This window comes from Pan troglodytes, chromosome 1 (assembly GCF_028858775.2).
Source record: "Pan troglodytes isolate AG18354 chromosome 1, NHGRI_mPanTro3-v2.0_pri, whole genome shotgun sequence".
NCBI classification, from domain to species: domain Eukaryota; kingdom Metazoa; phylum Chordata; class Mammalia; order Primates; family Hominidae; genus Pan; species Pan troglodytes.
In genome coordinates, this window is record NC_072398.2 from 198,739,283 (window position 1) to 198,767,107 (window position 27,825).

The 27,825-nt window shown below is 50.7% G+C and overlaps 3 protein-coding genes across 34 annotated transcripts; 1 reads left to right on the forward strand and 2 right to left on the reverse strand.

Annotated features, from left to right (window-relative positions):
• Nucleotides 1-228: 228 nt before the first annotated feature.
• Nucleotides 229-14,058, reverse strand: EIF3I (eukaryotic translation initiation factor 3 subunit I). Of its 2 annotated transcripts, XM_063783540.1 has the most exons (12): nt 13,971-14,058; nt 13,785-13,877; nt 12,295-12,382; nt 11,941-12,006; nt 10,109-10,258; nt 9,899-10,026; nt 7,829-7,939; nt 7,622-7,711; nt 7,230-7,303; nt 5,404-5,496; nt 1,852-1,977; nt 229-1,390 (listed from the first exon to the last, which is right to left on the reverse strand). In XM_063783540.1, the coding sequence occupies exons 1-12, from the start codon at nt 13,971-13,973 to the stop codon at nt 1,096-1,098; spliced, it is 1,317 nt and encodes a 438-aa protein (XP_063639610.1). In that variant the 5' UTR covers nt 13,974-14,058; the 3' UTR covers nt 229-1,095. The 2 variants fall into 2 exon arrangements, with proteins under 2 accessions (XP_063639610.1, XP_016813653.1); XM_016958164.3 differs by lacking the exons at nt 229-1,390; nt 1,852-1,977 and adding an exon at nt 4,818-5,308.
• TMEM234 (transmembrane protein 234) lies at nt 14,021-22,290 on the forward strand. 31 transcript variants are annotated; one of them, XR_010147364.1, is made up of 11 exons: nt 14,021-14,108; nt 14,397-14,548; nt 15,218-15,284; nt 19,313-19,405; nt 19,717-19,775; nt 20,147-20,281; nt 20,384-20,471; nt 20,890-21,012; nt 21,137-21,216; nt 21,469-21,549; nt 21,641-22,290. XR_010147364.1 is itself a non-coding variant. In XM_024357588.3 (6 exons), exons 1-6 carry the CDS (start codon nt 14,093-14,095, stop codon nt 20,252-20,254), a joined length of 495 nt encoding a protein of 164 aa, XP_024213356.1. In that variant the 5' UTR covers nt 14,021-14,092; the 3' UTR covers nt 20,255-20,468. The 31 variants fall into 31 exon arrangements, 2 of the variants coding, with proteins under 2 accessions (XP_024213356.1, XP_024213353.1); XR_010147367.1 differs by lacking the exon at nt 21,137-21,216 and having other exon boundaries at nt 21,641-21,732; nt 21,963-22,290; XR_010147392.1 differs by lacking the exon at nt 20,147-20,281 and having other exon boundaries at nt 21,641-21,732; nt 21,963-22,290.
• Nucleotides 20,788-27,703, reverse strand: DCDC2B (doublecortin domain containing 2B). The gene is made up of 9 exons (XM_513279.8): nt 27,344-27,703; nt 25,384-25,435; nt 24,870-24,946; nt 24,506-24,637; nt 24,071-24,217; nt 23,914-23,953; nt 21,758-21,893; nt 21,142-21,245; nt 20,788-20,883 (listed from the first exon to the last, which is right to left on the reverse strand). Exons 1-9 carry the CDS (start codon nt 27,607-27,609, stop codon nt 20,788-20,790), a joined length of 1,050 nt encoding a protein of 349 aa, XP_513279.3. The 5' UTR covers nt 27,610-27,703.
• Nucleotides 27,704-27,825: the final 122 nt, after the last annotated feature.

Below are 27,825 nucleotides of genomic sequence, written 5' to 3' on the forward strand. Positions count from 1 at the left end.
TGGTGAATGACATAGGCCTTGTAATGCAGCCTTAGGCTCCTACTGACCTTGAACACAAGCCCACTGCAGTACTGCCACAGTCACTCTGATAACCAAGACAGCTACTAAGTGACTAATGGGCAGACAGTGTGTGCAGCATGGATATGCTGGACAAAGGGATGACTCCTATCCAGCGAGACAGAGCAGGGTGACTCAAGATTTCGTCACAACATTCAGAAGGGCTTACAATTTAAAACTTATGAATTGTTTATTTCTGGAATTTTCCATTTAATATTTTCAGGCCACAGTTGACCATGGGTAACTGAAACCTCAGAAAGTGAAACCATGGATGGGGTCAACTAATGTCCTTTGGTACGGTGGGAGTGTCGAGTATGAAATGGGAGGACAGATGAGGCTACAGATAAGCTTAGACTTTATCCTCAAGGCAGCGGGCAGCCACTGAAGGCTTTTAAACAGAGCTGAGAAGTCGCTGTTAGATTTTCTGGCAGGAGGTCACCAGTAACCTTGAACAGAGCAGTTTCTGGGAGGTAGGAGCAGATGCAGAATTCCAAGAGAACTGTGTTTTTCTTGTCAGACCGGGGCTCCCCAGGGAATGCTATGTTGCTCCCATCAGACTGGTGTACATCAAGGGTGTTGTGATACTTCCATCAAATTGGTGGTTTCCCAGGACATTGTGTGTTTCCCCAAAGGGCTATGTGACCCCTCCCCAGGTACTTTCTCAAAGGGTCTTGAGTCTCTCCCATCAGACTGAGGAATCCTCAGAGCTAAGAAACCATTTTAGGCTGGGCGCGGTGGCTCACGCCTGTAATCCCAGCACTTTGGGAGGCTGAGGTGGGCAGATCACAAGGTCAGGAGTCCGAGACCATTCTGGCCAACATGGTGAAACCTAACAATGCAAAAACTAGCTGGGCGTGGTGGCAGTCGCCTGTAGTCCCAGCTACTCTGGAGGCTGAGGCAGAAGAATCACTTAAACCTGGGAGGCGGAGGTTGCAGTGAGCTGAGATCGCACCACTGCACTCCAGCCTGGAGACAGCAAGATTCCGTCTCAAAAAAAAAAAAAAAGAAACCATTTCATGGACAGAACGAGACGCTGTCTCAAAGATTAGGAACTCCTCTGTGGGTTGTGTGTGCCGTGAGACTGGACTCCCTAAAGGGCTCTGTGTCCCTTTTATCAGATGGGCTCTTTACAGGATTCTGTGTCTCCCTCATTGGTCTTGAGCACTTGCTCCCTGGCTGTACTTGGCAAGGGCTTGAGCTGGAAAAGATGACCAGACTCCCACCGCCCAGAGGGCGTCCCCTGCAGGAGAGCTTCATGCGCCTGGTGGAGGCCTGTGGGGACTCGGAGCAAAGCATGGACAACGGGCTGAGTCGGCTGGACGGCTGCCGCTGACTGTAACATGTAAAGCAGGCACTGAGCACCACCTGCCTGGCAGTCCAGGGCATGGAGAGGTAAGGCCCCCTTGACATAGAGAATAGGGTGAGATGGGCAGGGCTCTCAACCCCTGGATGCAAAACTGTGATTCAGTAAGCAAATATAGCCTAGAACTGGGTCCATTCTATTCCTGGCCTGGTACATGGGGCTGAAGGCACAGACAGCACCCTGCTTGTTACTTCACTGGCCCAACTCATCCTGGACCCCTTGAGCAAGACCATGGCTGGATTCCAGGAACTGGTGGAGTGGAAGTGGATCCAGGAAAGTAAGTGACCACCCAACCCCAGCCTTACCCTCCATCCAGAAACTTGCTTCCTCGTGCCCATTGCTCTGCCCCCTCCCCAGGCTGGCCACCCCTTCCAGCTGCGCTGTGCCCATTCAGCCTTCTCCCATGCCCACCCCAAGCATGAGGCACCCACCTTTCTCCTCTTCCTGGACTGCGTGTGGCAGTTGGGCTGCCGGTTCCCACTGTCATTGGAGTTTGGGGAAGGGCTACTGTTGGCGCTGTTTGGGCACGCCTATGCCTCCTCTTTTGGCACCTTCCTCTGCAACAGCGAAAAGGAGAGGTGAGCTGAGGGGGTGTTGAGGTAGCTTAGGGGCAGGCACAGGAAAGGGTTGGATACCTGTGCCATCAGTGCCTTACTTCCTTTTTTTTTTTTTTTTTTTTTTTTTGAGATGAAGTCTCGCTCTGTCACCTGTCGCCTGGTCTGGAGCGCAGTGGCACGATCTGGGCTCACTGCAACATTTGCCTCCCTGGTTCAAGCTATTCTCCAGCCTCAGCCTCCCGAGTAGCTGGGATTACAGGCATGTGCCACCACGTCCGGCTAATTTTTATACTTTTAGTATAGATGGAGTTTCACCATATTGGCCAGTCTGATCTCAAACTCCTGACCTCAGGTGATCTGCCCACCTAGGCCTCCTTAAGTGCTGGGATTACAAGCGTGAGTCACTGCGCCCAGCCAGCACCTTACTTCCTTAGGAGCCATCTTTCCCGAATTCAAGTGGGTTTGTCTTTTAGGAAAACTGAGTGTTCTCCTTGCCCCACCTCCAAATCTCATACTTCCTCCTAACTTCTGCAAACCCAGAGATAAATAGGTCCAAGGCCAATCCTTTAGACAGACCTACTCTGTCCATAGCCAATTGCAAGTGAACCCCTACCTTGAAAAGAAGGATTAAAGGGGAAATTTGCTGCAAAAATAATTTATAGGGCTCTCTACCACTTTGCAAGGTCGATTGTTTCAAAGCAATAGAACAGAGGTTGAAAGCAGAGTGGAATCATTTGGGCTCAAATTCCAGTTTCACCACTCACCTGCTGGGTGTTCATAGCAAACCCGTCTGAGTCTCAATCTCGTCGGTAGCATGAAGGGGATAAGAGCAGCCATAATCTGGCCGGGCGCGGTGGCTCACGCCTGTAATCCCAGCACTTTGGGAGCTGAGGCAGGCAGGTCACCTGAGATCAGGAGTTTGAGACCAGCCTGGCCAACATGGTAAAACCCCATCTCTACTAAAAATACAAAAAATTAGGCCTGGCACAGTGGCTCACACCTGTAATCCCAGCACTTTGGGAGGCTGAGGTGGGCAGATCACAAGGTCAGGAGATCGAGACCACCCTGGCTAACATGGTGAAACCCCCTGCCTACTAAAAATACAAAAAATTAGCCGGGCATGTTGGCACCCGCCTGTAGTCCCAGCTACTCAGGTGGCTGAGGCAGGAGAATCACTTGAACCTGGGAGTCAGAGGTTGCGGTAAGCCAAGATCCCACCACTGCACTCCAGCCTAGGTGTCAGAGCAAGACTCCATCTCAAAAAAATATAATTAGCCGGGCGTGTTGGCACATGCCTGTAATCCCAGCTACTTGGGAAGCTGAGGCATGAGAATTGCTTGCACCTGGGAAGCAGAGGTTGCAGTGAGCCGAGATCATGCCATTGCATTCCAGCCTAGGCAACAGGGTGGGACTCCATTAAATAAATAAATAAATAAATAAATAAATAAATAAATAAATAAAAGAAGTGGTATTTTTATTATTTGGTTGGCTTGTTGCATATGCTGCCTATCAGCCCCAGATGCCAGCTGTCTTATGAGATTGAGAGATGCGGGGAGGGAGGGTTCACCTTTCCAGGGTGAAGATCAGATTTAGTTATCTTCTGTTGCTCAGTCTTCCTCCATACCCCATCCTGCTTCACTAACCCCACTAGTCCTGGATCATCTCTATTTACCTCCCTCTCCCCCATCCTTCATCTTTAGTCTTTCTCCTAAAATTGTCTGAGTTTGGTCCTCCCTTGCCAGAAGGCCCTCCCCCCGTCTTCATCCACACTGGTCTCTTCCATCTGGACTCTCCGGCAGCCGCCTCACTGTTCTCTGCATCTTCATTGTTATCAATTTTCTTTCAAAAGCTCCTGGGTCCAGACCTATCAATATTCACAGTGGGCCCTTTCCCGCCTTCTTTCTTTGGCTCATGCCGTTCTCCCCGTGTTGGCTGTTGCTTTGCACAGTGGGTATGCTAGGTCTGTTGAGACTCAGCTCAAACATCACATTCTTAATTAGCCTTCTCTGACATTGAGGCAAAACTAAATTGGTTTCTCCCTTTAAATAGAACTCCTTAAGAAGTAGGACTTTGTCTTGTTCCCCTTTTGTTCTAGTGCCTAGTACAAGATCTGACTGGCAATAATGTTTGCAAGAAAAAGGAGAAAAGTAAAGGTTATCACTGCTTCAAAGTGGCTGTCACCCTACTAACCAGGGCTGCCCACCCAGACTCCCAGAGGGCATACCTGGGGCTGGAAACTCACTCCCTGCCTTTCTGCAGATGCCTGTGTGAAGGGAGGACTCAGATGCACTCCCTGTGGTCTGGGCTCAACCAGCCAAAAGAGCAACAAAGACTCCAGAACCCACTCTACATCCTCAATCCCTTGGCCATCTGTGGAGCCCCAGAGCCTGCGGCTGTGGCAAGGTGAGCTCCACACCTTCTCCCCTGGGGATTACCCCTCTGCTCAGCGTCCTGACCTGTCTTCCTCCTCCTCAGGCCTGTTTCTGCGCTGGACCTGCTCACCTGAGCCTGCAGAAGCTGCATGGGGGAAGAGTGTGGCAAATAGTGACAGGAAGGGAGAAGACAGAAGCCTCTCAGCCAACTGCTTCAGCCGAGCCCCTATTCTAAGCACTGGCTCCTTGGATAGCAGCTGAGATGTTCCTGAAACCTCTGCAGGCCCCTTAGGACCTTTACACCTTGGATGAGGGTGCCTGCAACCCAGGTTAGCCAAAAGTACTGAGGGTCTTAAGTTTGAAGTGTCCAAAGTATAGGGAGGTCTCAATAATAAAAGTCTCCATGATCAGCATCAGCTTGCTGGGGTGTCAGTGAAAAGGAAAAATGATGAAACAGACACCACAAAATATCTGACCAGAAGCCATTTATTACCAAACCAATTTATTTCTTAGAGTTCAAAACCTTCTGTGAGAATCTTCTCTGGCCTGGTTGGAGATCCACCTTCTTTTTTTTTTTTTTTTGAGACGGAGTTTTGCTCTTGTTGCTCAGGATGGAGTGCAATGACGTGATCTCAGCTCACTGCAACCTCTGCCTCCTGGGTTCAAGTGATTCTCCTGCCTCAGCCTCCTGAGTAGCTGGGACTATAGGCGTGTGCCACCATGCCTGGCTAATTTTTGTATTTTTAGTAGAGACGGGGTTTCTCCATGTTGGTCAGGCTGGTCTTAAACTCCTGACCTCAGGTGATCCGCCCGCCTTAAAAAAAAAGTGGTGGGATTACAGGCATGAGCCACCACGCCCGGCAGGAGATCCAGCTTCTTAAGCCTCAAACTCAAATTCGAAGTACTGTGGGTCGAAGTAATGGATACGGACGTAACCATCTTCGCCACCGCTGCTGTAGCTGGAAAAAGATAGCCAGGCACCAGTCAGGTGCTTACTCTGGGAGAGGCAGAGACCCAACCCAGGCTTAGGTCAGCTGCTTCACTGGGACCCTACCTCTTGCCATCAGGATGGAAGGCAACACTGTTGATAGGTCCAAAGTGACCCTTGACTCTTCCAAACTCTTCTTCAAAGGCCAAATGGAAGAACCTGGAGGAAAAGGGACACAATTAATTCACTTTCTATCTTCTTCCAAAACACTTTGGAGGTGGCACTCCCCAAATGCAAATTGTTATTATTATTTATTTATTTTGAGATGGAGTCTTACTCTGTCACCCAGGGTGGAGTACAGTGGCGCAATCTCGGTTCACTGGAACCTCCCCCTCCTGGGTTCAAGCAATTCTCCTGCCTCAGCCTCCTGAGTGGTTGGGATTACAGATGCCTGGCTAATTTTTGTATTTTTAGTAGAGATGGGGTTTCACCATGTTGGCCAGGCTGGTCACGAACTCCTGGCCTCAAGCCGCCTTCCTTAGCCTCCCAATGTGCTGGGATTACAGGCATGAGCCACCACACCTGGCCTCAAATGCAAATTGTATCACAAAAAATAAAGCAGAAGCCGAGGCGCAGTGGCTCACGCCTGTAATCCCAACACTTTGGGAGGCCGAGGCGGGTGGATCACTTGAGGCCAGGAGTTTCAGACCAGCCTGGCCAACATCTCTACTAAAAATACAAAAAGCAGCCAGGGACGGTGGCCATGTACCTGTAATCCCAGCTACTCAGAAGCTGAGGTAGAAGGATCGCTTGAGCCCAGGAGGTTGCTGTGAGCAGAGATGGTGCCACTGCACTCCAGCCTGGGCAACAAAGTGAGACCCTGTCTCAAAAAATAATAATAATAAAGCAGAAAAATTGAGATAAGAAGAAGTGAATGTGAACAAAATAAGATGGAAATTGGTGGCTGCGTGCCATGGTTCACGCCTGTAATCCCAGCACTTTGGGAGGCTGAGGCCAGAGGATCGCTTGAGCCCAGGAGTTCGAGGCCAGCCTGGGCAACATAGTGAGACCCTGTCTCTTACTTTTTTAACTTTTTTATTATAAGGGGAAGACTGGACCCAGATGTCTGCCTGAATACATAACTAATACTTATAGAGTGCCTACTATGTGCTGGGCAGTGCTTAAAGAGCTTAATAAATATTAACTGAATAATTTAATCTGCATAATTTTATGTTAAGTATATTGTCATTGTCTCATTATACAGTAGAGGAAATTTGGACATAGAGAAATATAATGAAGGCTGGGCACAGTGGCTCATGCCTGTAATCCCAGCACTCTGGAAGGCCAAGGTGGGCGGATTACTTAAGGCCAGGAGTTCAAGACCAGCCTGGCAAACATGGTGAAATCCTGTCTCTACTAAAAATACAAAAATTAGCCAGGCGTGGTAGTGGGTGCCTGTAATCCCAGCCACCCAGGAGGCAGAGGCAGGATAATTGCTTGAACCCGGGAAGCAGAGGTTGCAGTGAGCAGAGATCGCGCCATTGCACTCCAGCCTGGGTGACAGAGCAAGACTCCGTGTCAAAAAAAAAAAAAAAAAAGGCTGGGCACGGTGGCTCACGCCTGTAATCCCAGCACTTTGGGAGGCTGAGGCGGGCGTATCACGAAGTCAGGAGATCGAGACCATCCTTGCTAACACGGTGAAACCCCGTCTCTACTAAAAATACAAAAAGAAAATTAGCCAGGCATGGTGGTGGGCGCCTGGGCCGCTGAGGCAGGAGAATGGCGTCAACCCGGGAGGCAGAGCTTGCAGTGAGCAGAGATCACGCCACTGCGCTCCAGCCTAGGCGACAGAGCGAGACTCCATCTCAAAAACAAAATAAAAACAAAAACAAACAAACAAAAAAGGTACACCCCATGAGATTTTAATTTGGAAGAGCTCTCTTCTTCTTTACCTGGCCTCAAACTTGCCAATCCTGGTGGAGGTTGTGGTTACATCCATGGCTTCCTGACCACCGCCCAGGACCACCTGAATGGAAGAAGAAACTCTAGATGGGACCAATGGACACCAAGTCCATTTTGTGTTTTTCTGCTGCCATATACATTTTTAACATCTCACACGGCTCAATGGGAGGATACCAAAGGTAGGGGATGATCAGACACTTCTGCCACCTCCTGCTGGCTGCCCTGGGGCTATTCAATCCTTCCAGCTTTGTCACTCCTCTGGGCATCTCCTCTCTGCCTGACATCATTTCCCCCACAATGTTGTAGCCCATCTTCTGGACAAGCATCTAGAACTTGGAAGCTTCCTGAGGCTTCAGCAGGAAGGCAGGTGGGGTTCTCTTACATGGTCATAGTTGGGGGAGAGGGCAGCTGAGTTGACAGGACGTTCTGTCCGGAAAGTCTTCTGATGTTCAAGAGTTGTGGAGTCAAAAAGCTGGAGAGAGAAGGCAGGGGGGAAATCTGTAAAGAGCTTTCCTGGGGGAAGTCGGGCAGGGTGAGCTGTGCAGCCAGAGGGAGGGAGCAGCCCTGCCAGACCGCTGCCCAGGCTCACCTTGGCTGTGTTGTCCTTGGACGCGGTCACAAACATAGTCATGTCCCTGGATAACTGGATGTCGTTGATCTGCCGGGAGTGCTCCTTAACATTCACCAACACCTCTCCAGACTAGGGAAGGAAGAAGAGTGAGACTGAATGGGCCCAATCCCTACTAATCTCAGCTCCCCAGAAACCCAAGCACCCAAATGAAAGCTGAGACAGCATGGACTTTGTGTTTTCCTCACCCCCTCTATCCTATCAGTCACCCCTAAATATCCCTTGACTCTGTCCAGTAATGTACATCCTATGCCTATTGGCTAGTTCAGGTTCACTCTCCAAACATAACCTGCAAAAGCTGTTGGAAGGAAAATCTGGCCATTGATAACCCTTTAAAGATTCCCTACTGCCTGGAGGAAAGTCAAAACTCTTTACCTCCTCACACTGAAGGACGTTTAAAATCTATTCCCCGTCCTCTGTCCCCAAGACCACACCCCAAGGGTTTCTGAAGACTCCATACTTTCTTAACTCTGTGCCTTTGCCTTTGCTGTTCCTTTTGCCTGTGGGATGTTCTTTCCTTCCTGCTTGAAGCTCCATTTATTCTCCAGGGTTTAATGTACACGCCACCTCCCTGGGAGAGTGCACCTTCCACACTTGGCTGAGACCTCTATGGTGGCACAATTCACAATCTGACTCAGGTGCTAGCTGTTTGCAAGTCTGTCTCCCCATGGGGGAAGGGACTGCATCTGATTTACTTCTTTGTTCTAGGAGCTCAGCATTATACTCAGCATTATACAGGGCATTATACTCAGTGGTGGCACGGAAATGCTCATTTGTGATCCTTAATTATTTTTTTGAGACAGGGTCTTGTTCTGTCACCCAGGCTGGAGTACAGTGGCACAATCATGGCTCACTGCAGCCTCAATCTCCCAGACTCAAGCAATCTTTCAGCCTCAACATCCTGAGTACCTGGGACCAAAGGCACACTCCACCACACCCAGCTAATTTTTATTTTTTTTTTGTAGAGACAGGGTCTTCCTATATTGCCCAGGCTGATCTCAATCTCCAGGTCTCAAGCAATCCTGCCACAGCCTCCCAAAGTGTTGGGATTACAGGTGTGAGTCACCACACCCGGCCTGTGATCCTTATTAACATGTCCTGAGTACTTTGTGACAAGTTTTTCAAACATGTGATATCATTTGATCCTTGAAACATTTTACAGATAAACAGGGTCAGAGAAGTCATGTAAATTGCCCAAGATCACACAGCTAGAAAGTGGTGAAATCTACATTTGAATCTCACCTCTGCTCTTTTTAAAATTTTTTATTAACTTTTTTTTTTTTTTTTTTTTAGAGACAGGGTCTCACTGTCACCCAGGCTGGAGTGCAGTGGTGCAATCATAGCTCACTGCAGCCCCAACCCCTGAGCTCAAGAGATCCTCCTGCCTTGGCCCCCAAAGGCACTGGGATTACAGATATGAGCCACAGCATACAGCCCTGCCCTTGTCCTGAACTAGTGTGCTATCAGCAGGACCCGAGGCAGGTGGATCATCTGAGGTCAGGAGGTCAGGATTCAAGACCAGCCTGGCCAACATGGAGAAACCCCATCTCTACTAAAAATACAAAAATTACCCAGGCATGGTGGCAGGTGCCTATAGTCCCAGCTACTCAAGAGGCTGAGGCAGGAGAATGGCTTGAACCCAGGAGGTAGAGGTTGCAGTGAGCCGAGATCGTACCACTGCACTCCAGCCTGGGTGACAGGGTGATACTCTGTCTCAAAAAAAAAAAAAAAAAGCCACGAGCGGTGGACTGCCTGAGGTCAGGAGTTCATGACCAGACTGACCAACATGGTGAAACCCTGTCTCTACTAAAAATACAAAAAAAAATTAGCCAGGTGCGGTGGCATGCACCTGTAATCCCAGCTACTCGGGAGGCTAAGGCAGGGGAATTGCTTGAACCAGGGAGGTGGAGGTTGCAGTGAGCCGAGATGGTGCCACTGCACTCCAGCCTGGGCGACAGAGAGAGACTCTATCTTTAAAAAAAAAAAAAAAAAATTTATTCTGGTAGGCTCAAGCCCCATGTGGCCTCTTACCTTGGCACTATACTGGTTGAGCTCTCCACTCTCATGGCCAGCGATGATGCACTCCCCCAGGGGTCCCCAAACAGCACTGGTGATTTTAGAGTCATTGCAAGGGATCTTCATGTAGGGCTCATTGTTGTCTGTGTGGGGCAGTAGATGTTAGGCCCTGGGCTCTAGAACTGCACCCTTTACCTCAACCCCAGCCCTATTCCCAGCCCTCACCAATCTGGCTCGGATCCCGCAGGTCAAAAAAGCTCACAAAGCACTGGTAGCCCATCTGCTTGTCCGTGGAGAACATGATGATGTTGCCCCCAAAGTCAAAACCGCAGGTCCGGACAGCCGAATTGGTCTTGAGAAGGGCCAGCTGCTTTCCTGGAGTCAGGCAGAGTCTGGGCTACACCATCCATTGCAATTGCAGGGAGGACATTCTAGAGAATGCTACCATCACATCTCACTGTTTGTCTTGCTCCAGTGACCCAAACTTAAAAAGTATTTTAACTTTTCTTTTTTTCTTTTTTGAGACAGTTTCACTCTGTTGCCCAGGCTGGAGTGCAGTGGTGCAATCTCGGCTCACTGCAAGCTCCGCCTCCCGGGTTCACGCCATTCTCCTGCCTCAGCCTCCCAAGTAGCTGGGACTACAGGCGCCTGCCACCATGCCCCACTAATTTTTTTGTATTTTTAGTAGAGACGGGATTTCACCGTGTTAGCCAGGATGGTCTTGATCTCCTGACCCGTGATCCGCCCGCCTCAGCCTCCCAAAGTGCTGGGATTACAGGTGTGAGCCACCGCGCCCGACCTTTTTTTTTTTTTTGAGATGGAGTTTCGCTCTTGTCCTGCAGGCCGAACTGCGATGGCGTGATCTCGGCTCACTGCAACCTTTCAAGCGATTCTTCTGCCTCAGCCTCCTGAGTCGATGGGATTACAGGCGCCCGCCACCATGCCTGGCTCATTTTTGTATTTTTAATAGATGGGGTTTCACCATGTTGGCCAGGCTGGTCTTGCACTCCTGACCTCAGGTGATCCACCTACCTCAACCTCCCAAAGTGCTGGGATTACAGGCGTGAGCCACCACACCTGGCCAAGTATTTTAACTTCTTACCTAGCCTCTTTCCTCAGACATCCTGCTAATACTCATACGTAGACTGCAATATATCTGTCTCTCCCTCAGACTGTGCTTCTCCACAGCAAAGACCTGATCTGATTTCCCTGCATGTCCCCAGTACCCAGCATAGACGTGGCACTAAACAGAACAGCTTAGGCTGGGCACAGTGGCTTATGCCTATAATCTCAGCACTTTGGGAGGCCAAGGCGGGTGGATCACTTGAGCTGAGGAGTTCGAGACCAGCCTGGCCAACATGGTGAAACCCTGTCTCTACTAAAAATACAAAAATTAGCCGGTGGCCAGGTGCAGTGGCTCATGCCTGTAATCCCAGCACTTTGGAAGGCTGAGGTGGGTGGATTACCTGAGGTCTGGAGTTTGAGACCAGTCTGGCCAACATGGTGAAACCCTGTCTCTACTAAAAATACAAAAATTAGCCAGGTGTGATGGCGCATGTCTGTAATCCCAGCTATTTGGGAGGCTGAGGCAGGAGAATCACTTGAACCTGGGAGGCGGAGGTTGCAGTAAGCCAAGATTGTGCCACTGCACTCCAGCCTGGGTGACACAGCGAGAGAATCTGTCTCAAAAAAAATAATCAGCCAAGCATGGTGGCGTGCACCTATAATCCCAGCTACTGGGGCTGGCTGAGACAGGAGAATCCCTTGAACCCGGGAGACAGAGGTTGCAGTGAGCCGAGATAGTGCCATTGCTCTCCAGCCTGGGTGACAGCGAGACTCTGTCTCAAAAATAAGAAAAAGAAAAAAAAAAAAAAGAAAACTTAATCTATGCTTCCTCTACCATGGCGTGTATTTTCTCATCTATCTTTCTTGTCTCTTATTCCCTAGACTGGAAACTATCTATGGATTTCATCTCTATTTTCCTAGGACCTGTTTACTCAAACAGGTACACTGTAAGTCCTCAATATTTGCTAAAAAAGTGAATGAACCCAGCTTACCTGTTTCACAGTCCCAGAGACGACAGCTGTTGTCAGCTGAGCCAGTGAGGACATGCTTGGTGTCCCCTGAAGAGTTGTTAAGAAATATGACGAAGTTCACCTGAGCCCTTGTCCTCTTGGGATGCCAAGTGAATCATCTCCCTGTTCAGCCCCAAAGAGCCTTTCTTCCCCTCTTACCTCCTTATCCAGAACTGGAATTTGTCCTGAATGTTTCCTCAGCCAGTGAAGAGACCAGGGAGTAGGAGGTATCGTTCTCTAGGCCCTCAACAGCACCCCCAACTCCCAACTCCCAACTCAGCCTCTCCATCGCTGACAGACCCTAGCAACACGGACTCAGACCCAAAACAAGGATACAGTCAGCGTCCACACACCACACAGCTCCGGTATGGCCCATGTAGGTGCCCAGCCTCTCACCATTCACAGAGTACCATACATTGACGATCTGGAAAAGTCAAATCACAGGATAGTACACATCCCAGTAAGAGCAATGGCTTCCTATTTTGCCCCAGGAACCCTCAGCAGCCTGTAGCAAGGCTGATTCTGCCCTCTTCTGTTCATTTCTTGGGAAACAGCAGGGAGCTGGTAAAAAGACCAACTCCTGGATTCTCCTCCCTTCCTGAAGGGAAGCAACAGAGGAGTCAGGCGGCTTGTAAAGGCATCCTCATTTGTTAGCTCCAGCTCTCCTGGGACTCCCAACGGCTCCAAAGAATAAAAGGCCAAGTTGAGCTCTAGTCCAGAAAAACAGTATCTCTGATGTCTTATCCAAGTGGGAGCAGCTGGTAGTAAGGAAGTCTGGGTTCTGGTGCCTGCTCTGCCACTGTCTCACTATATGATCTCAAATACAGTGCTTCTCTCCTCTGAACTTCAGTTTTCTCATCTTGAAAATGGCCAGGCCGGGTGTGGTGGCTCATGCCTGTAATCCTAGCACTTTGGGAGGCCGAGGCAGGCGGATCACCTGAGGTCAGGAGTTCAAGACAAGCCTGTCCAACATGGTGAAACCCCGTCTCTACTAAAAATACAAAAAATTAGCTGGGCATGGTGGCACGAGCCTGTAGTCCCAGCTACTCGGGAGGTTGAGGCAGGAGAATCGCTTGAACCTGGGAGGCAGAGGTTGCAGTGAGTCGAGATCGCGCCACTGCACTCCAGCTTAGGCGACAGAGCGAGACTCCGTCTCAAGAAAAAATAAAATAAAATGGCCAGGTGCCTCAAAAGGCAGTATCATGAGGGATTGTTTGGCATTGAGTAGCAGGATGGGATTGACTTAAAATGAGACTAGAGACACCCTCATTAAGTTCCCTGTGTCTGAATAACACAGCCTGCACCTATCCTGGTAGAAAGATTAGATTATCCCTAAAGGTCGCATCCCGTTCTCTGGGCAAGCTGACCCTCATCTTTATCCCCTTTCCACAGTGGTCTCTTGCTTTTCTTGGAGTGCAGTGGCACGATCTCAGCTCACCGCGCTCAAGCGATCCTCTCGTTTCAGACTCCGAAGTAGCTGAGACCACAGGCGCGAGCCACCATGTCAGGCTAATTTTTTTGTGTGTAGAGATGGGTCTTACTACGTTGCTCAGGCTGGTCTCCAACTCCTGGGCTCAAGCGACCCTCCCACCTCGGCCTCTCAAAGTGCTGGGATTACAGGTGTGAGCCACCGCACTCGGCCAATAGAGTTCTTCCCCACCTTTCCCGGTAGAATACTTTCGCCAGCCTACCCCCGGCATGGCCTCTCCCTACTTCTCACAATGGGCTGCTCTTTGGTTCCCCGCTAACGGCAAAACTGGCGTGTCCACCCATCGTCCTGGCAGAAGGATCCCGCCCCTCCCGGACCCCCTCCAGCCAACACTCACAGGGTCCTTGGCCACAGTAAAGAGGAGGTCTCCTTCGCGGTTATACTTAATCTGCGTAATGGACCGCTCATGGCCCTGCAGTAGGATCGGCTTCTGTGGGGACAAGACAGTAACGTCAGTGCTCGGAATTGGGCCCCAGCCTCAGCCCAGGACCCCCACTGCAATACCCCTAACTCTGAAACTCACCATCCCGGCGGTGACGCGAGGAAGGCCGCAACGTGAGTAAGACCGGAAAAGGTTTCGAGGTCACTTCCGGATTATGGGTCTCCGCCCCCTCGTTCCCGGAAGTAGAAGACAGCGGCGTTGCCATGGCGGCGTCTCTGGGTAGGTAGCCGGCCCCGCCCTTCCATGGATTTCCCGACCCTCGCCTCGAATTCATTTCCTGCTCCACATCCACCCTCTAACCCCGACCCCTGCTACAACCCCAGAGGCCGGACTCCTGGATTCATCTCCCCAGCTTCCCTGGGCCTGCCTTAGCCGCCAGTCGCAGCCGAGGCGAAGAGAGCGAAGGAGGGAAGTGGGGGCGGCTAGCTGGGGCTAGAAGGCCAGGAGAGGGCGGGGTGGGCGGCCGTTTGGGGTGGGGGTCAGGGTGACTCACTCGTCTGCATTCAGGGCAGGTGTTGGCTCTGGTGCTGGTGGCCGCTCTGTGGGGTGGCACGCAGCCGCTGCTGAAGCGGGCCTCCGCCGGCCTGCAGCGGGTTCATGAGCCGACCTGGGCCCAGCAGTTGCTACAGGAGATGAAGACACTCTTCTTGAATACTGAGGTGCGTCTCTGTGAAAGGCCCCTCTCTCGGTGGAGTTGCCGCCAAGAATTTGGTCTTTGGAGTCAAACAGGTCTGGGTCAGCCCCACCACTTACTCACTAGAAATTCTCGGAAAAGTCAGTTGTCCTTGAGCCTCAGTTTCATCATCTGTAAATGGCGATTATAATAATAACCATCTGATAGGTCAGTTGCAGGAATTAGGTGAGATACGTAGAGCACTTAGTATTAGGCCTAGAACATAGTAAGTGCTCAATCTATGGCTGCCATTATTCACATTTTATTGTGATTCCTTCAGTTACATAAGGCAACATTTGTGAGCCTTTCCAGAGGGAGGGCTTGGGGCTCAAATTGGCCCTGCAGGGGAGGAGTTCAGAGGAGGAAGGCTGGAGCTGGAGGACTTGGGGAAGGCTTCCTGGAGGGGCTGACATTGGCTTCAAGGCCTTGCAGGATGGGAACTAGCAGAGGTGAGGGAGAGGGTAGTTTGAGCAAAGGCACAGACTTCAGTCTGTTTCCCTCTTTGCCCTGGAAGGATCCTCCTTAGAGGGATTAGTGTTCTCTGGGTCCTTATAACCCTGCCTCCCTCCAAGGAAAGACATTGGCTAGGAGCTCAAAGAAGGCAGTGCTGCTCAGTCAGGCCATCACACTGACTGCAGGTTTCTCCTCTTTCCAGTACCTGATGCCCTTTCTCCTCAACCAGTGTGGATCCCTTCTCTATTACCTCACCTTGGCATCGACAGGTGGGTCCTGGCTTGGAACTGTTCTGCTTAGTGTTTGAGGCCACCTGGAAGAGTGATTGGGGGGGCGGGGTGGAGCTTGAAACACCTCATTCCCATCAGTGAGAGAGGGCTGACTAGCTCTAGTTCCCTCTTACTACCCTCTTCTCTGAACAAGAGGGGCACAGTGGGCTGGTTATGAGTATGTTGCTAGGCACTGGAGTTGGTTTGAAGCCTGGCAGTCATGTGTGACCAGCGGAGGAAGAAGGAAGGTTCATTTTGCTGTGCCAAGTGCTGGCTTTCACATTCTTGCTTCCACTGTGTGCTACCTACCTGACCATGAGCAAGTCACTCATTTGAGCCTTGGTTTTATATAGTTGGCTTCATAGCATTGTGAGGATTAAATTTAATGAATGGGAAACATCTAGGAGAGTGCCTGGCACACAGTCAGAGCTCCATATACATAAATTTCCTTTCTCTTGACATTTGTGACTGCCCTCTACTACGTCAGCTACTGCACTAGTCTTACACATTATTTAATTCCAATCATGACTCTGTAAAGCAGATATGATTATCTTAGAAAATGAAGTTGCAAAACTTTGGGCAATTTCACCTCTCAAGTCCCACAGGATGTCAGTGCAGAAGGATTTGAAGCCATATATTAAAAGTTTATGCTCGACTGGGCATGGTGACTCACGCCTGTAATCCCAGCACTTTGGGAGGCCAAGGAGGGCAGATCATTTGAGGTCAGGAGTTATAGACCAGTCTGGCCAACATGCTGAAACCCCGTCTCTACTAAAAATAACAAAATTAGTTGGGTATGGTGGTGTGTGCCTGTAGTCCCAGCTACTTGGGAGGCTGAGGCACGAGAATGGCTTGAACCTGGGAGGCGGAGGTTGCAGTGAGCTGAGATCATGCCACTGCACTCCAGTCCCTGGGCAACAGAGCGAGACTCTGTCTCAAAAACAGAAAGAAAGAAATAATATGCACTTATTTAAAGAGTTTGAAAACCTCTGGCCTCATGCATTCACTGCTGTGGAAGAATGCTGAACCCTTGACCAGCTGACTACAGGTAGCCATTCACCAAGTTTTAATCAAATTGCAGTTTTGGGTTCTTTTTATCTCATTACCCTTTCTGCCTGTATCCTTTAATATCCATCCTTTCTAATAACCAGAACAGTAATAACTATTTATGAAGCATCCACTTCAGCCAGGGACTATCCATGCATTATCACAGTTCATCTTACAACAACCCAACAAAAGAAATGGTATACTGTGACCCCTATTTTACATGCGGGGAAACAGGTTGAGTGTTTGAATATCCTAACCAAGATTGCAAGGGAAACTCAGATCTGCCCCACTCCAATGCCCTCACTTTCCACTGCACCGTGCTGCATCCTTCTTCCATCTACTGTTGCAAACCAGACCTTAGCAGCCATGACACTCCTTGTAAGGTATGTAAACTTAAGAAGGCAGCTCTGGGCAGGGCACAGTGGCTGAGGCCTATAATTCCAGCACTTTTGGAGGCTGAGGTGGGCAGATAACCTGAGCCTAGAGACCAGCCTAGGCAACAACAACAACAAAAATACGAAAATTAACTGGGCTTGGTGGTGTGTGCCTGTAGTCCTAGCTGCTCAGGAGGCTGAGGTGGGAGGATCGCTTGAGCTCAGGAGGTTGAGGCTGCAGTGAGCCTTGACCTCACCACTGCACTCCAGCCTGAGCAACAGAGAGAGACCCTGTCTCAAAACAACACCAACAAAAACGAAAAACAACAAAAAAAGCAGCTCTTTGTAAGTGGGGTTGTATCAATTTCTTAGATGGGTAATGCCTCCATGCTGGGGCCTCCCAGGGGATGAGGAGCAGGACAGTTTGCTCCTCTGCCTCACACAGGCGAGCCCTGGGAGTGCTGGGAAAGAATTTGCTGAGGAGCCAGTGTGAGCATCTGGTCTGCAGTTGAGTCTTGTTACCATGGATAACTCAGCTGATTTGTCCATTGGTCTTTTTTATGTGTATGTGGCGCTTTTTTTTTTTTTTTTTTTTTTTTTGAGACGGCATTTCGCTCTTGTTGCCCAAGCTGGAGTGCAATGGTGCGATCTTGGCTCACTGCAACCTCCGCCTCCCAGGTTCAAGTGACTCTCCTTCCTTAGCCTCCCCACTAGCTGGGATTACGGGCATGTGCCACCACGCCTGGCTAATTTTGTTTTTTTGTTTTTGTTTTTTGAGATGGAGCCTTGCTGTGTCACCCAGGCTGGAGTGCAGTGGTGCAATCTCTGGTCACTGCAACCTCTGCCTACCAGGTTCAAGCAATTCTCCTGCCTCAGCCTCCCAAGTAGCTGGGACTACAGGCATGCGCCACCATGCCTGGCTAATTTTTGTATTTTTAGTAGAGACGGGGTTTCACAATGTTGGCCAGGCTGGTCTTGAACTCCTGACCTCTAATGATCCACCCGCCTCGGCCTCCCAAAGTGCTGGGATTACAGGCGTGAGCCACCACACCCAGCCTAATTTTGTATTTTCAGTAGAGACGGGGTTTCTCCATGTTGGTCACGCTGGTCTCTAACTCCCGACCTCAGGTGATCCGCCCGCCTCAGCCTTCCAAAATGTTGGGATTACAGGCATGAGCCACTGCGCCTGGCTGTGGCTCTTTTTTTGATGTGATAAGAACACTTAACAGGAGATCTACCCTCAACAAATTTTAAGTTAACTCCATTAGTCTTTTTCTTTTTTTTTTTTTTTTGAGACAGAGTTTCACTCTTGTTTCTCAGGCTGGAGTACAATGGTGTGATCTTGGCTCAGTGCAACCTCTGCCTCCTGGGTTCAAGCGATTCTCCTGTCTCAGCCTCCTGAGTAGCTGGGATTACAGGCGTCCGCCACTATGCCTGGCTAATTTTTGGTATTTTTAGTAGAGACGGGGTTTCACCATGTTGGCCAAGCTGGTCTTGAACTCCTGACCTCAGGTGATCCGCCCGCCTCAGCCCCCCAAAGTGCTGGGATTACAGGCGTGAGCCACCCTGCACCCGGCCAACTCCATTACTCTTTTTCAAGTTTGCTTATTGGCAGTCAGCCCCTTGGAACTTCAAAATTAAGGAACAGATCCTGGGCTATGATGCCCTCTACCCACACCACAGGTCCAGCCCAATGTCCTGAACAGGTCCTGCTCCTTCCTTCTGACACTTTTTATTTTTAACTCCATAAGGCCTGAGCTTGGGCTGAAACAGAAACAAAATGTGCTTCATCTGATGTTCTGCTCTGTCTATATCCACAGTTTAATAACGGCACAGGCTTTGGAGTCAGGCAAGCCTTGGTTTAAATCCTCAACTTGCCTTAGTTTATGTGACTTCTTTGAGCCTTTGTTTCTTTTACGCAAAATGGTGATAATCCCCTTCTTGCAGTGTTGTGAAAATTGAGATGTGTACACAAAGCACCTAGGCCATGGTATGTGCTTAATAAATGGTGGCTGTGCTCGGTGTTACCTGACTCTCTACTCATCCTTTGGGATTTGGGTGCCTGCCTATCCGTCCAGATGTCCTTGAGATCTCACGAGTTCTCTTTGAGTGCAAAGACCTCATTCTCATTATCAAACCAGGCTGGTCCCAGACCTCAGAGTTCAGGTCTTCATGCTGGAATCCTGGGAAGCACTGAACGTGGAGTCAGGAGATGGGGGTTTGAGTCCTGAGATTTGCTGTGACTTCATCTGGAAGATGGGGTTTTTTTTTTTTTTTTTTTTTTTTTTTTTTAGAAATCTCAGGTTTTTATTTGTAATCCTTCTAGAGTAAAGAAACAGATTGGGGCAATATTAGCAATTCGTAAATCACCATCCAAACCCACCATGAACAGATAGAGCAAACTGACTCAGTGAAAGAGAAATGACTGGAAGCAAAATGGAGTCAAAGTTCATGTCTTTAGGGCAGATACATTTTACCCAGTAATATTTCTGGAAGATGGGGTTTTGATACCTTTTTTAAAGGTATGAAATGATGATGATGGAAGTGTTTTGTGCCTAGAAAGGCATTTGTTGCATCTCAGGCATTCTTTTCATTCTGACCACCCAGATCTGACCCTGGCTGTGCCCATCTGTAACTCTCTGGCCATCATCTTCACACTGATTGTTGGGAAGGCCCTTGGAGAAGATATTGGTGGAAAACGTAAGTTAGACTACTGCGAGTGCGGGACGCAGCTCTGTGGATCTCAACATACCTGTGTTAGTTCCTTCCCAGAACCCATCTCCCCAGAGTGGGTGAGGACACGGCCTTTTCCCATCCTGCCCTTTCCTCTGCAGCTGTTTTGCTTCCTTGTGGCCATCAGAGTTCCCTTCCCCTGGACAGTCTGGGGAAAGACAGAGGCTGGGGTTTGGGATTGAAGACCAGACCCCATCTGAGCCCTTCCTCCAGCCCTGTACCAGCTCCTACTGGCATGGCTGAGCTCAGACCCTCTTGATTTCTGCCTATTATCCCAGGAGCAGTTGCTGGCATGGTGCTCACCGTGATAGGAATTTCACTCTGCATCACAAGCTCAGTGAGTAAGACCCAGGGGCAACAGTCTACCCTTTGAGTGGGCCGAACCCACCTCCAGCTCTGCTGCCTCCAGGAAGCCCCTGGGCCATGAAGTGCTGGCAGTGAGCGGATGGACCTAGCACTTCCCCTCTCTGGCCTTAGCTTCCTCCTCTCTTATGGGGATAACAGCTACCTCATGGATTACAATAAGATAACAAGAGTGAAAGAGTTTTGTAACCTTCAAGTGCTGTTCAGCTGCGGGGATTTAGCACAGGAGACTCTACGCTCACCCTCAGCAACCTTTCTGCCCCAGCAGCTCTCTTCCTGCTAACATCTCAGGCTCCCAGCCCAGCCACCATTACTGTGGCCTGATCTGGACTATCATGGTGGCAGGTTCCATGGACTGCAGAACTCCAGCTGCATGGAAAGGGCCAGCTGCAGACTTTGAGCCAGAAATGCAAACGGGAGGCCTCTGGGGCTCAGTCAGAGCGCTTTGGCTGAATGAGGGGTGGAACCGAGGGGAAGAAGGTGCGTCGGAGTGGCAGATGCAGGAAATGAGCTGTCTATTAGCCTTGCCTGCCCCACCCATGAGGTAGGCAGAAATCCTCACTGCCAGCCCCTCTTAAACAGGTAGAGAGCTGTGAGCCCCAGCCCCACCTGACTCCAGCACACCTGGCGAGTAGTAGCTGTCAATAAATCTATGGTAAACAGACAAGAGGTTAGTAAGTATTCTTTTATTGTGACAAACCCACTCCCCCGTTTGTGGCCTGTCTCCCAGGCTCAGTCAGCTACTCCTTTCTCTGGCCAGAGAATCCCATAAGGAAATAGTCCCCACAGCCAGGGCTGCTCTGCTCAGAGGAAGGGAAGGCTGGGCTGTGGGTTTAGGAGCAGGAGAACGGGGAGGGCTGAGGAGGCCGCAGCGTACCCTGTGAGCCCAGCGGAGGTGCTGGCTCCTGAGGAACAAGCTGCTGGAGGCTAAGGACGAAAGGTGGCCAGAGTAGTGGTCCCCAGTTGCCCTCTGGAGCTGCTGGCTCTCAAGATGGCAGAGCTGGGGCTGAGGCTGAGATAGCAGCCCCAGCCCCAGGCTGGTTTTCCAGGGACAAGGCCTCTTCCACTATCTGTGCTGCCCTCTGCAGGAGGTGGAAGGCCATACAGAATGGAGCCGTGAGTATGGCCAGCCTCCAGCTCTCAGCCAGGAAGTCCCCAACCCCAAGGAAGGAAGAAACTGGAAATTAGGAACTGCTTCCTCATTTAACAAGGTAGGAAGTTAGGAGATCATTTACTTTCAATCACAAGGGAGGAGAACTGTTCCTGGGGCCCAAGGCTGCCAGTTTCCAGCTCAGAGCTCCTCCCACCCCAACATACTGTTTCCTGATCCAACAGCTTACCTGATCCAAGGGCTCCTCTGTCTGGGTGTCTTCATCATCTGCTACTTCCAGGGCCCCCGCTGTCTCCTTCCTTCGGTGGGGAGCTCCGTATACTCCTATAACTCCTAAAGAGGGGAGGCAGCACTGGGTGATGCCCAGGCTGAAGAGCCCTCAGCATTCCTGCCCTGGACCTTCATGCTAGCCCCTTTCCCTCCCCTGAACCTGGTTCTGCATTCCCCACCACCTCCCAGGATGGCAAGGAAGTGAGAGGTGGGCCTTTGGTCCCACTCCCATCCCCTCTATATCCCACCCCTGAAGTCTCATCGCTTTAAGCACTGCCCTTTCCAGGTGCTTCTTTTCATGTGATGAGGCCCTGTGAAGAAGGGACAGGATATACAGACGGGGGCAGCTGGAGACAGTTATGATGAGGTCAGTACCAGCTTTTTTTTTTTTTTACGGGCAGTCTCCTGAGCCACAGTAGGTTCAGACTCTTTTATCTTTTTTTTTTTTTTTTTTTCAGTGCCGGCTTTGTGTCTGAGCATTCTGCTCCCATGGACATCCCCAACAACAGCAGGGACCAACCTATGTCACTGTCAAAGGGCAGCTGAGAAGGTCCTGAGCCCCAGGGACCCCTCACCTGATGGGAATGAGAGTGTGGGGAGCTTGCTTCTTGGCTGAATGGTCTGCTGGGGTCTGGCATAGAAAGCAGATGGCTTAATTCGGTCTGGTTCCTTTGGAGAGGGCTGGGTTACCTGGGCCCTGTGGCCTTGGGCCTAGAGAAAGGACACTGGGCTTGGACCCTGATTGCTGGCCATTCTTACCTTTCCTACTCCCCAGTTCAGGCTTCAGAGAGCCCCTGGCGCCTGCAGGAACATGGCAGAGGAGACGCCGTCTGTCTTCACAAAGTACGTCCTCCCTCCTTGCTGCCTCTTCCCACCAGCCTGACTTATCCAGGGACAGAGCAGTAGGTGCCTGGCACTCCTCGATGCCCAGTGAAACCAGACTGTGCTTCCCCACCCCCACCGCCATGCCCCATGCTCACTGGCTCATTTCTTGGGAGGGCTTAGAGCTGGATAATATAAGTTCCCTTGGACCCTGCTGTGCCAAATACGCCAATTCTCTCTCCCAGCGTCCAACCTAGCAAGAAGGTATTAAATCCTGCAAATCAGATGAGAATTCTGGTCTGGCCCCTGCCACTCAATAACTGTGTCACCCTGAACAAATCACTTCACTTTTTTTTTTTTTTTTTTTTTTTTTTGAGACTTGAGTCTTACTCTCTCACCCAGGCTGGAGTGCAGTGGTGTGATCTCGGCTCACCACAACCTCCGCCTCCCAGGTTCAAGTGATTCTCCTGCCTCAGCCTCCCAAGTAGCTGGGACTACAGGCACCCACCACCATGCCCAGCTAATTTTTTTGTACTTTTAGTAGAGATGGGGTTTTATCATGTTGGCCAGGCTGGTCTTGAACTCCTGACCTCAGGTGATCCACTCTCCTCGGCCTCCCAAAGTGCTGGGATTACAGGTGTGAGCCATCTTGCCCAAGGCCCACTTCACTCTTTTCAGCTTCAGTTTCCACCTCTGGAAAATGGGGATAATCTTTCTTTCACAAGATTATTAACAGTGGCCAGGCGAGGTGGCTCACGACTGTAATCCCAGCACTTTGGGAGGCTGAGGTGGGCAGATCACCTGAGGGAGTTTGAGACCAGCCTGATCAACATGGAGAAACCCTGTCTGTACTAAAAATTAAAAAAATTAGCCGGGTGTGGCTGAGCGCGGTGGCTCACGCCTGTAATCCCAGCACTTTGGGAGGCTGAGGTGGGCTGATCACGAGGTCAGGAGATCGAGACCATCCTGGCTAACACGGTGAAACCCCGTCTCTACTAAAAATACAAAAAAAATTAACCGGGCATGGTGGTGGGTGCCTGTAGTCCCAGCTGCTCGGGAGGCTGAGGCAGGAGAATGGCATGAACCCGGGAGGCGGAGCTGGCAGTGAGCCAAGATTGCGCCACTGCATTCCAGCCTGGGCAACAGAGCGAGACTCCATCTCAAAAAAAAAAAAAAGAAAATTAGCCGGGTGTGGTGGCACGTACCTGTAATCCCAGCTACTCGGGAGGCTGAGGCAGGAGAATCACTTGAACCCAGAAGGTGGAGGGTGCAGTGAGCTGAGATTGTGCTATTGCACTCCAGCCTGAGCAACAAGAGTGAAACTCCGTCTCAAAAAAAAAAAAAAAAAAAATTATTAAGAGGATGCAGGCTGGGCATAGTGTAATCACAGCACTTTGGGAGGCCAAGGTGGGAGGATTGCTTGAGCCCAGGAGTTCAAGACCAGCCTTCGCAATATCGTGAGACTCATCTCTATATTTAAAATAAAAGAAAAAAGGAGGCTGGGCACGGTGGCTCACGCCTGTAATCCCAGCACTTTGGGAGGCTGAGGCGGGCACATCACAAGGTCAGGAGTTCAAGACCAGCCTGGCCAACATGGTGAAACCCCATCTCTACTAAAAATATACAAAATTAGCTGGATATGGTGGAGCGTGCCCATAATCCCAGCTACTCAGGAGGCTGAGGCAGGAGAATTGCTTGAACCGGGACCTGGGAGGCGGAGGTTGCAGTGAGCCAAGATCCTGCCACTGCACTCCAGCCTGGACTACAGAGCAAGACTCCGTCTCAAAAAAAAAAAAAAGAAAAGAAAAAGAGAGGATGCAGTGAAATAAGGTCAGAGGCTGTGCCAGAAGAGTTGTCAGCCAGTCACTCCCCTTCCTTCCCACCCCTCATTGTCCCCTGCGTCACCTACCCCCTGCCTGTGGGGCCTAGACTTCGAGCCTGGAGGTTGCCTACAATGACAAAAGGAAAGGCTTGTAGTGGGCAGAGGGCATAGAGTCAAAGCACACAGACCCGGAGGGTGGCTTCCTCTGCCCGGCTTGTTACCACTCCACCTCCCACATACATACCAGCAGCCCCTGGGCAGGGAGGGGCTGGGCACCAGCAGCTCCAGATAGGGAAGGTCCTTGAACTCATCCTCTCCGACAGCCACATAGTAATGGCCAGTTACCAGCTCCTCCCCTGCTGACAGTGGGAGCCCCTCTAGGGTGCAGAGTCTGGGAGAGAGAGGTGAGGAGGATAAGGGCTGGTAGACTCGATGCTTCTTCACATTCAGCAGACTGAAGGGGTGGGTGCAGCTATTCCAAGGTGCCCTCTGGCCTCTGGGCACCCAGGCTCTACCCTGCCTCTGAGGGCTGGGCAGAGGGCCCTCTCCCAGTGGCATAGGGGGAAGTCCCATGTGGGGGAACGTGCTTTCCTTTTGCCTCTTCATCCTCAGCCACAGCTGAAGCCAGTGGCGAGGCTCTCTTTGGGGACTTTTGGGCCCTCGCAGTCCCCATACTCACTTGCACACAGCCCCACTCTGCAACTTGACCTTCTCAGTCAGGAGCTTCAACACAGTTTCCCAGTCCTGGCTGGCAGCCTGGGACAGCTTCAGACTAAATGGGGGACTTACCAGGTCCCCATTCCTGAACACACTGAGACAAAAAGCCTGGTAAGGGGGAGTGTCCCCAGGAGTCCCTACATGTGAGGGGAAGGGTGGCACAGGGCCAGCAATAACCATAACACTGGTCTCTCTTCACCTATCAAGCATGCTGGACTTCTACATTCCCAACAGTAACCAGAGGCTCCTAGAACAAACCCAACACCATTTTCTTGGCCTTACTAAAACAAACATAAACACCCCTGCTCCCTCACACTGGCACTCACTGGATATAGGTGGGAGCACCTGCAGGCAGCTGCCGTCCAATGGCCCCATCACACAAGTGGCGAGTCACGGGAGGACCCTGAAACCCATGTCAGACCTCCAAATCAGGAGAGTTGGGGCCTTTGGTTAGGGGTGGGTCCATCCAAGGTGTGGAGTGAGGGGGCCGGAACCAGACTGGGGCAGGAAGGGGGCGAGGAGGAGTAAGACAGTTTACACCTTTCACCAAAAGGTGCTTAGATGTTTCCTAAGTCACATTCTAACCACCCCCTCCCCCAGTCTGTGTTTCACAGCTTTCTCTTTCCTTTGGGGACCCCAGTGTGGAGTTAAAGGCTGCGACAGAAGCAAGAAATAGTGTCTTGAAATCCCACGCCCCAGGAAAGATAGTAGCTGGCTCCAAAGTACCCCCCTGGAACTGGCAGATCCTGCTGCTTCCCTGGCTTCCCAGACCAAATTGGGGGCAGTTCCAGGAGGAGTGGGAAGACAGAGGGGCTGGGGCACAGGTTCCCCGGGACTCACTTGTAGTCTGCAGCTCTTCCCACCTGGGTCCTTCCCTCTATGGGGTAAATAGCTGAAAGGACAGATAGATCACAGGTCATCTTGTGGAGACTGAGGCCTCAATAGCCTGGCAGATGTCAGTGTTGGGTTGGGGCGCAGCTCACCAGATATCCCTCCCCATGGAATAGTGGCAATCATCTCAGTCCAGAAATAAGATATTGGCAGCTGAACCTGCCCTAGGACCCCTTGAGTGCTCAAGTGCTGTCTGGGTAAGTGCTGAGTAAGTCTGGAAATCCAGACTGGGGTCTCAGTACTAACCATGAGATTAAAGGTCAAGAAGGCTGGACATGGCAGCTCACGCCTGTAATCCCAGCTCTTTGGGAGTCTGAGGCAGGAGGATCACTTGAGCCCAGGAGTTTGAGACCAGCCTGGGCAACCTCATTGCTACCAAAAAACAAAAACAAAAATTAGCCAGGCATGGTGGCATGCACCTGTGGCCCCAGCTACTTGGGAGGCTGAGGCAGGAGGATTGCGTGAGCTCAGGAGTTCGAGGCTGCAGTGAGCCATGATCGCGCCAGTGCACTGCACTCCGGCCTGGGTGACAGAGCAAGACCCTGTCTCAAAAAAAAAAAAAAAAAAAAAAAAAGTCAAGAGAAACTACAAACTAGTGCATTATGCATCCTGCTGTATCCCAAGAATATTCTCATTCATGAGATAGGTCGTTTTATCTCCATTTTGTATGAGATTCCAAGAAATTAAGTGACTTGCCCAAAGTCACACAAGGAATGAAGCCTAGATTCTAAGTCTACCTAGCTTCCCTCCTCTGGCCTTTTTTTTCTTTTTTTCTTTTTTTTTTTCTTTTTGAGACAGAGTCTCACTCTGTCCCCCAGGCTGGAGTGCAGTTGTGCGATCTCAGCTCACTGCAACCTCCGCCTCACACGTTCAAGCGATTCTTCTGCCTCAGCCTCCTGAGTAGCTGTGATTATAGGCACGTGCTACCAGGCCTGGCTGATTTTTTTTTTTTTTTTTTTTTTTTTAGATGGAGTTTCACTCTTATTGCCCAGGCTGGAGTGCAGTGGCACAATCTCGGCTCACTGTAACCTCTGCCTCCAGGTTCAAGCGATTCTCCTGCCTCAGCCACCCGAGCAGCTGGGATTACAGACATGCGCCACTACGCTCAGCTAATGTTGTAGTTTTAGTAGAGATGGGGTTTCTCCATGTTGGTCAGGCTGGTCTTGAGCTCCTGACCTCAGGTGATCTGCCCGCCTTGGCCTTCCAAAGTGCCGGGATTACAGGTGTGAGCCATCGTGCCTGGCCAATTTTTGTATTTTTAGTAGAGACAGAGTTTCGCCATGTTGGCCAGGCTGGTCTCGAACACCTGACCTCAGGTGATCCACCCGCCTTGGCCTCCCAAAGTGTTAGGATTACAGGCGTGAACCACCGTGCCCAGCCACTTACTCCCTCTTGATCCTTACATTATGGTAAGCAACCTCAGCTGAGAGCTAAGAGTAGGACCTGGAAGCCAGACATGAGTCAGAGACTCAGGTACTCAAATTCTTCTCCCACCCTGGGAGACAGTCTCCTCCTGCAACAGGGGATGGCCCTAGCCTAACGGGAGAGTCTGGGATGCCTATGCACAGTGGGGAGGAATGGATGGGTGGATTTAGAGTGTTCAGTGATAGGGGGTCCAAGCAAGAAGAGCTTTTGGAAAAAGGGGCTCACCCTGTGGGAGAGTGGTCTTCCCACAGGCTGATCTTGGCTGTGATGGGCATAAACATTAGTAACACAGAGAATTCTATTTGAATTTCAGTTCAGCTATTTGTTATGTACTCTTAGGCAGGTTTTCTGTCTGTTTTCCCTTTCTAATGGAGGCAAAACCACCCCCCCCCCCCCATGCTGGTACATACATGGTAGGTACTGAATACACGCTCTTGCCGTTACCTCCCTTGCTAGGCTGTTTGACCAGCCCCAGCCCACTCACTGGAGCTTGTGGAATCGTTCAAATCCAGCGGCCACATACTGCCCTCTGTTCTTCAAGTCTGCCAGGTTGGTGACAGGGTGGCCATGACAAGGTGTGTAGAGGGCACGCACAGCCAGTGGGGCCTGCACAGCTGATGTCACCTCGCAGAGGAAGGCCTCCATGGTGGGGAAGCGGCGTTGAGTCACCACCAGCTGGGAGCCTGGGAAGAATGGGTCCCCATTCCGGTACACCACTACCCTCTTGGCTGCTGGACTGCCACCTGCCATAGTGTATCCTCAGTCAGAGAAACAGACCTGTTGTCAGGCAACCAAGGAAGGGCTGGGAACATTGCCAATCAGAGGTGGAGTCCTGCCCTCTCACCCAGGAAGGCAGAGGGAGATTGTGGCAGGAGCATTTATCTGCATTCAGGGTTTTATCCCATCTGCCCTGGGGAGATCACACTTAAACATAGGTGTTACCCTACTCTCCAGAGCCTCCTTGCC